This window comes from Triticum dicoccoides, chromosome 3B, assembly GCF_002162155.2.
Source record: "Triticum dicoccoides isolate Atlit2015 ecotype Zavitan chromosome 3B, WEW_v2.0, whole genome shotgun sequence".
Lineage (NCBI taxonomy): Eukaryota > Viridiplantae > Streptophyta > Magnoliopsida > Poales > Poaceae > Triticum > Triticum dicoccoides.
Genome location: NC_041385.1, coordinates 454,799,633 through 454,807,882, shown reverse-complemented (window position 1 = coordinate 454,807,882; position 8,250 = coordinate 454,799,633). Strand labels below are relative to the sequence as shown.

At 48.5% G+C, this 8,250-nt stretch overlaps 1 protein-coding gene across 2 annotated transcripts; it reads left to right on the top strand.

Moving 5' to 3' along the window:
• Positions 1-1,429: 1,429 nt before the first annotated feature.
• LOC119276492 (persulfide dioxygenase ETHE1 homolog, mitochondrial-like) lies at positions 1,430-4,976 on the top strand. Of its 2 annotated transcripts, none has more exons than XM_037557559.1 (9): positions 1,430-1,928; positions 2,373-2,501; positions 2,606-2,713; positions 3,541-3,675; positions 4,013-4,054; positions 4,230-4,281; positions 4,360-4,413; positions 4,507-4,531; positions 4,680-4,976. In XM_037557559.1, exons 1-7 carry the CDS (start codon positions 1,698-1,700, stop codon positions 4,389-4,391), a joined length of 729 nt encoding a protein of 242 aa, XP_037413456.1. In that variant the 5' UTR covers positions 1,430-1,697; the 3' UTR covers positions 4,392-4,413; positions 4,507-4,531; positions 4,680-4,976. The 2 variants fall into 2 exon arrangements, with proteins under 2 accessions (XP_037413456.1, XP_037413455.1); XM_037557558.1 differs by having other exon boundaries at positions 1,432-1,928; positions 4,230-4,289.
• The last annotated feature ends 3,274 nt before the right edge of the window (positions 4,977-8,250 follow it).

Sequence of the window (8,250 nt, the reverse complement as noted above, 5' to 3'; positions counted from 1 at the left end):
CCCACGGAAGTGCGTCAGGACGCGGCTAGTTTGCCTCTGACAAGAACGCATGCTATCGTGCGAGTCTACCAAGATGTTGTTGATACAGATCTGAATTGCTGATTAATTGGACAGGGAACAACTACGGGCGTGCTAGTGACAAACATGCACGTGAGCGCTTCATCGACAGTAGTACCATTTTACACAAGTACTATGCGTAATGAATGAGGTCATACATCACAAACTCTTCTTAGTAGAGGACTAGTTAGAAGTCACAAACTCGAGAGTAGGGTTTGTGATCTGTCAGATGCTCCCTGGTGCGAAACAACGTTGCAGACAAACGGAAACTAGTAGTACCGCACTAGGAGTACCCCTTTATTTATACTTACATACAAGTACAAAATTGCTGCATACTCGGCATCAATCGAGTCCAGGTTAGAAATTTTAGGTTTTCCTACCCTAGCCGCCGCCACCACCAGGCGATTAGGGAGGCGAGTTCTTTCCTCCAATCTCCACCGGCCGGGACGCTGGCCCTCTCTCCCTTCGGCCACTGCTACGGCGGCAGGAGGGAGGGGGACCCGTTCCTCCGCTCTGTAGTTAGATTTTAAATTTATAGGTCGTGGTGCGTCGTTGGGGTGGTGGGAGCGGCGTCCGGACGAATAAATATGCCTCAACTTCACTCCCACATCGACGGTGTCCTTCATGGCGGCATTTCGGAGTTGATGGCATCGTGTCTCTACCGATCTCTCAGATCGGCAGCGTTAGGGTTCATGGATAGTGTTGGCGAGGCGGCGGCGACGACTCCACCGGGTGTGTCTCTCCTTCTGCTCTGTCCCCGTTGTTGTAGCGTTGTCTCTGACGTCATGGTGAAGCAGAGAGGTTTTGTCTCTCAGGAGTTCGCGCGGGCAGTTGTCTACGCAAGTGACAGCTGGAAGTTGGAGTATCTTGTGCTGGGTCTGTGGTCGAAGGTTGACAGTTCTGGTTTCCTCCTCCTCCGTCGTCGTCATGCGGGGGTTTCAGTTCTGAAGTTCGATGGCGTGTTCAGGGACATGTTGCGCCGGTCTGATTTTGTCAACGGCTATGATTTTGCTTATGGCAAACTACTTTGGAGGTCCGTAAAGCTGCTGATCAGCGATGGAGCCGCTTCGAGTTTTGGTGAAGAGGTGATCTGTCTCTTTTCTCTTTGTTGGCTGCTTTGGTGGCGTCGAAGGAAAGGAACATGCGCTAGTATTTTGCATAGGATTTTCCTATCTTTTTAGTTATGTATGGCCGGTGCTTACATGACTTGTAACTTGATGATTATTCTATATAAATGAGACATGTACTACCATGAAAACAAGTTAGAAATTTTAGAGACTGCTAGTATACTACTTGGTTTGTGTTTCTGAAAATGTTGTGTGCAAGTTCGATGCCTGAACCAGCAGAGTTGGCATAGCAAAAAGAAGTGTCAAAATCCGCCGCGCCGTCTTCCCATCCCATCCCATCCCATCCCTGCCGGACCGGCTACCGGGTACCTCATCGCCGATCTCGTCACGCCATCGCGCCCATCGCCTCGCCGCGACTTCTTTATATTATCATCCATAGCAGCCCTCCCCGAACCACCGCGAGGTCCACGCCGTCCAAAATCCACGCGATAAGAACCAAGCCAGCCTTGCTTTGCCGCCGTTTCGCCCTTCCGCTGCCGCACCACCTCCTTATATAATACTCCACCAAAGAGAATGGTGCCGCTCCGCTTATACCGCCACCTGATCCCGCAGCTGGCAGCTGCAGCCAGGTCGCCCTCCTGCGCTCCCCGCCCGATCTCCCGGCTGCCGGCCCTCGCAATGGCGGCCTACGGCACCGGTGCTTGCGCCGACAGCAAGCTCCTCTTCAGGCAGCTGTTCGAGAAGGAGAGCTCCACCTACACCTACCTCCTCGCCGACGTCGGCGACCCCGAGAAGCCCGCCGTGGTGAGCGCAACTCCCTGGCCTGGACTGGGTCATGTTATTAGGAGTAATTTTGGCTGGTTTGCGGGTAGATTCTTTTGAGTTGGATGTCAACTCGAGAATACAGTAGCACAAGTGTATATTGAACTGCTGTGGAATGTCGATGTTACCAACTAATTTGTCCAATTGCTCCAAATAGGCTCAAGGCAAGCATAAGTGAAAGCAAACTTAGAGGTTATCTTCCCTATACATGTCTTGAATAACACAGGAAAAAAAAATCATGCTTATAAAAAAACAGACGATATTAGCAGGATAATAAGAGCTCTTGGCTGGACCAGAAGCACTTGTGTCTTTGGAAGATGATCAGGACTCAGGAGCAACTATTGCTTCATAATTTATGGATTAGATTTTGAGCTATGCTTGTTTGCATCTTTTCAATCTCCTCCCTGACTTTTTTTTTGCGACCAGTTGATTGACCCTGTTGACAGAACAGTTGATAGAGATCTCAATCTTATCAAGGAATTAGGCTTGAAGCTCATCTACGCTATGAATACTCATGTGCATGCTGATCACGTCACTGGAACCGGACTAATAAAAGTAAGCACTTCTGAACTTCTCCAGATGTTTCATTGAATTTCTAGGAGTTTCAACATTTTTGTTCTCTTTGGTAAAACATGGTCAGCTGATGGAATGTCTGTCAGACTAAGCTGCCAGGAGCCAAGTCTGTTATTTCAAAAGCTAGTGGAGCAAAAGCCGACCATTCTGTTGAGCACGGGGACAAAATATACTTTGGGAAGCTTTTCCTTGAGGTAGATCACCATTTTAATATGCTATTTTGCTTCGTGTTCTTCTTTCATCTAGTAGTCAGTGTATGTAAATTACAGCTTCTGTATGCCGCAATATTAGCACCAGGGTCTCCAGTGTAAACAGCTAATTGGAATTACAGAAAACACCGAGTTCTTCTGTTTGATTGTCTTTAAGAAGCTCCTTCATAGGTCACCATGGTTACAAAAATCGCATCCTACATGACCTAAAAAAATAGCAAAGCTGGTCAAAAAAGTACCAAAGCAAGAAAACTAAGGGGCCAAACTAAACAAACAAGGTTGAGACCAAGATAGTGCAGCTTGATCTCGCAGGGTTTCATCTTATAGTTTTCATTGTTAACTGTGCCGTTTTTCTTATACGAGCAAGACGATCTACTGTTGTGCCTGCAGTAAAAGTTAGAAGAGCGTGCAATGTTATAGGTTGAACTTATATTAAAAGGAATTACATTTTGTCTGTAGTAGAAAATGAACAATGTATAAGTATATGGATGGTTTAGTCTGATATATGGTATGGATTTTAGCAAGTGTGTTCTTATTTAAGTGCTTTGTCATTGTATTGATTCATCAATGAAGGAATGTTTTCTATTACTATTGAAACTTTTAAGAATCTATTGCAATTGTGACATGTCCAAAGCTGTTAAAGTATAAACAAAATGTGCAATCAAGTGCTGGGAAGAGTAGCACTCAAATTATTTATGTTGTGGTTTGTCTTTCAGGAGGGCAATGTCCTCATAAGGCTAGCTGATCAAGGCTACTAGTATTGGTAGATATGACGGAATTTCTGATAGCAGAAACATTGAAATTCTTTCCAGGTGCGAGCTACTCCTGGCCATACTGCTGGCTGTGTGACTTATGTAACAGGTGATAGTCCTGATCAACCCTCACCACGGATGGCTTTCACTGGGGATGCCTTAATTATACGTGCATGCGGAAGGACAGACTTCCAGGTAATATTGTGACCACACTCACTTCTTCATGATCTGCAAAACAGGAAAACCATATCTGAAGGAAACACTTCATAAGGAGAAGTATTAATGGTGTTTTGGAGTTTCCTACTACCTCCGTTCATATAGAAATAACTAAAACCACGTCAATTATTTATGAACGGAGGGACTAGTTTTTAGGCATTGAAATTCATTGTCTGTTATGCTCCATAGTAGCGGTAGTCTGTGATTCAGACAAAGTTCTGCTTGCATGTGGATGTCTGAATTTTAGAGAAATTCTTATTGGCCACAGGCAGTTGCTTTTGTCTTGACAGTTCGTTTTTATTCCGTGTCATTCCAGGGAGGAAGCTCCGATCAGCTGTACGAATCAGTGCACTCACAGGCAAGTACATGAAAATCATGTATTGTAGTCATACAGACAAAACTGCAACAAAATACATGGATTTAATTAAATTATGCAAGAAGACTTTTATTGATCTAGCAGGTAGCAGCCTCTGCACCAAGTGGATGCACACAGCCCAATGGATCTAACTAACTGAATACTCTATTCCCAACAGATTTTCACTTTACCGAAGGATACCCTGCTTTATCCTGCCCATGACTACAAAGGTTTCACGGTAGTGGCATACCCAGCATCTTAAATTTTGGCTACCAAGTTGCTATACGCTTGAGTTATACTATTTGCAGGTAACTACTGTCGAAGAGGAGGTTGCCTATAATGCCCGACTATCAAAAGATAAGGTGCCTGCTAATTATGCTAAAATTCCTTAAAAAGTTTACCCGATGAAAGATGTCAGTTCGTTCCTAACTATGCCTTGCATGTTCTGTTTGCAGGAAACTTTCAAGACCATCATGGAAAGTAAGTCCCTGTCTAATAGTAGTACATGGATACCTGTGTTCGTTTCCGAGAATAACCACTTACCAGATCGACCTGATCTACTCCCTAATTTCAATCGATTCTTAAACGGAAGCTGAATTGATCGTTTACCCTGTCTCTCCTTGGGCAGACCTGAACCTGTCTTGCCCAAAGATGATCGACGTCGCTGTACCCGCCAATATGGTTTGCGGTTTCCAGGATCCACCATCCAAGGTCTGAGGTGTTCCAGCTGAAGCAGCTTTGCAAGTGGCGGTCCGGGTTGTTGTGAAGCCAAGATCAGATCAAGAGGGCTTGCGGCTGCGTTGTATACATGAAATAATTTGTCTGCGTTGTACATTAAACAATTTGTTCGCTGCAATGCAACATTGGCTGATGCGGCCTCTGTCTCCGTTTGACTTTACCGTCTGATCATCATATCATATATCAACGTGAAGAAGACAGCTCCTTTATTTAGAAACAATAGAAACTCGGTGTATTGGTCGCTGCTCGTTCTCGTGTATTTATTCCCTTTATTTTTCAGACAAAAGGCTCGTTGGGCTGTAGTATCTCCTCGATGACACCACCGAAGCAGAAGGCGCATGCCCGAAAGCTTAGTGCTGTTTTTGGAACTAAGCTGAGCTGTACTGAGCTGAGAAGAACCACGTTGTCACCGATCTGAACACGCCACTACGGTCTGATTGCTTGGAAGCCAAGACGAGCAACACGTTTTTATGTGGTCGCCAAATTAAAGATTTCTCTCGAAACAAAAACCAGACACGTCATTTTTACAGATAGCTACTAACCTGTCGTGAGAAACGATTTCGCGAATAAAAACTGTGCAAGGAGTATTAATCGCTACTCGTAGGATGGCCGAATCAAATATCACCTATTCGTCGGGTTAACTTGTCAGGCCGACCAACCTACCTGTGAGACCTTCCCGCAAAAAGAAAAAAACTTGCCTGTGAGACCGATTAATAAGTTGTCAGGTCGATTAATCGTTGCAGACCTATTAACTTAGGGGCAAACAAAGCCCAAATTCTGGTCAGTAACCCCTCCCATCCCCCCTCTCGCTCCTCAATAGTTAAGGTTCGACCAAATTGTGACACATTTGGTATATTCCATAGTTGAGAGCATGAAAGTATTGTTTCTCGACTTTTTTTTCGGAAGCAAGGGGAAAAATAATGCCTAAATTCTAAACGAAAGGAAGAATTCATTCTGGTCCCAAAACTTATATGAGATCTCGGTAGTGAATAGCTGAATTCCAATAAGTTGGTACTTCGCACAAGGAAGAAGCTCCAAAACTACAAGCAAGGGAATCAACTCTTATTGCCGTAAAGGAAAAATAACCCCTTTCCTTTACACACACACACACACACACACACACACACACACACACACACACACACACACACACACAAGGAACAAGTAGCCTTCGCCACCTATTCCTGAATTAAGGGAACGCAAGAAAGATTTCTTTATGTCAATTCAAAACAAAACAAACGGACGATTGACCCAAAAATAACAGGGGTCAAGGTCGGCCAGTGAGACGATGTCAGCGCCACTCCTACTTCCGCCTCACCCAGCGCCACCAACCGACGGGACCCACAGGGCAGCGACTCGCCTCCCTCGCCTGCGGCCCAACGACTGCCTCGGGCCAGGAAGCCCAACACTCGGGTCACGGGGCCAGAGTGGGTCCAGTGAAGCCCAACTGCTCCAGCCACTACTTATGCCCGAGCGAGCAGGAGGCAACCCATCCGGTGGATCACGAACCTGGCGGCGGCATGAACCCTAGCATCCCTACTGTTCCTCCTTCTTCCCCCAAATTCGTGTATCTGAGCTTGTAATCGAACCTGAGTGACAGCATACATTCTATAGATCGTTCCCCACTCTCACTACCCTTACATCTGGTATCAGAGGCCAGTCCATCACACTCTCCGCCGCCGATCTGGCGCAATTTGTCGAAACCAGGAGCACCAGTCAAGGCCGAGCCTTCCTGGAATCTATGGATCCGTCGATCCAGTCCTTCCTCGACCGATGGGAGTTACTCATCTCGGCTAACACCAAGGCCCAACAAGCCACGGTGGCCAAGATCGACGATCTCCTGGCTTGGCGACCGGATCTGGAGCAGCGCGTCTCCGAGCTGGGCGCGGCGGTCGCGGCGCTGCAGTCCACGGCGTCAGCGACGCAACCGGCGCGTGAGGACGCAGCGGCGGATGCGTCCCTCGCCCAACCACCGCCAGCGACACTCGGTGCTCGTCCAAGCACCGGGATCGGCGCGGCGCGCGATTCCCATGGGTCTGAGGACCGCGGCGAGTTCAACATCACACGGGGGCAACCGGTGGAGTCGTTCCAGACCCCACCGCCGCTCCCGACAAACGGTCAGTGCGATGCTCCACCCTCTCCCTCGATTCTATCGCCCTTCGCACACGCTAGCCAACTCCTGACAGGGTTGGGCCAAGCACACCCATCCATTTCCTTTCCGCAGTTCTTGGGGGAGAACCCGAACCTGTGGAAAACGCTCTGCGAGCAATACTTTCACATGTTCACGATCGTGCCGTCATTCTGGGTGCCCATGGCAGCCCTGAATTTTTCGGGGTCAGCGGCGATTTGGTTACAGTCGATTCAGAAATGTCTTTCTGAGTACGATTGGGAAGCCTTCACCGCGTTGCTTTGCACACGTTTTGGCCGCGATCGGCACCAAACGCCGATCCGGCAATTTTATACTGTCAAGCAAACCACTTCTGTGGCTGATTACATTGAGAAGTTTGAATTGATCATTAATCACCTCAGTTCATACTCTGACTCTATTCACCCTTTTTATTTCCTCACACGCTTTGTGGAGGGGTTGCGGAAGGATATACGTGCGGTGGTCTTGGTCCAACGGCCACCGGACCTGGACACGGCGTGTGCTCTCGCCCTACTACAAGAAGAGGTTGCTGATGGAGCTTGCGGCACCCTACACCGACCACCCGAGCTGGTGCCACGGGCGGGGATGGCGCTACCCCTGCCTCCCCCACCGCCTCGTCCTGTGGCCACAACAGGCGCTACTGATCGCCGCGGCACCGACGCAGCACGAGCGGACACCTCCAAGGTCAAGGCCCTCTGTGATTATCGTCGCGCCCGGGGCTTGTGCTTCAAATGCGGCGAGCGATGGGGCCCTGACCATGCCTGCCCCACCTCCGTCCAGCTACACGTCGTTGAAGAAATGTTGGAGCTCTTTGGCATTGACTCGTCGGATGACCAGGAAGGAGAAGTCCAGCAAGTTCATGCGATCTCGCGCCCTGCTCTCGATGGGGGCGTGTCACCCAAAGCGTTCCAGCTTTTGGCCACCATGCAGGATCAAGAGGTGCTTATGTTGGTTGATAGCGGAAGCTCCACATCCTTCATCAACCAGCGACTGGTTGATCGCTTGTCGGGTACCCAGGCATTGCACCAGGCCTGCCGTGTCCGAGTGGCTGACGGAGGCGAGCTACTCTGTTCTGCAGCCATCCCAGCATGCCGCTGGTCGTCTCAAGGGCTGGATTTCACCACCTATATGAAGATCTTGCAGCTTGGGGTGTATGACGCCATCCTGGGGATGGATTGGTTAGAACAACACAACCCGATGACAGTGGATTGGAGGAACAAACATCTGCGCATTCCGACTGCCCTCGGTCCAGCCAGCCTATTCGGTCATGAAGCCCCATCAACCCAGTGCCATGTGATCAACAGTGCTCAGTTGC

Excerpts from the sequence above, each read along its gene's own strand:
- LOC119276492 (XM_037557558.1), top strand. The coding sequence starts at position 1,698 with ATGGTGCCGCTCCGCTTATACCGCCACCTGATCCCGCAGCTGGCAGCT. Across the intron at positions 2,502-2,605 it reads CTGGAACCGGACTAATAAAA|ACTAAGCTGCCAGGAGCCAA; the intron begins GTAAGCACTTCT and ends AATGTCTGTCAG. Across the intron at positions 4,414-4,506 it reads CCCGACTATCAAAAGATAAG|GAAACTTTCAAGACCATCAT; the intron begins GTGCCTGCTAAT and ends TTCTGTTTGCAG.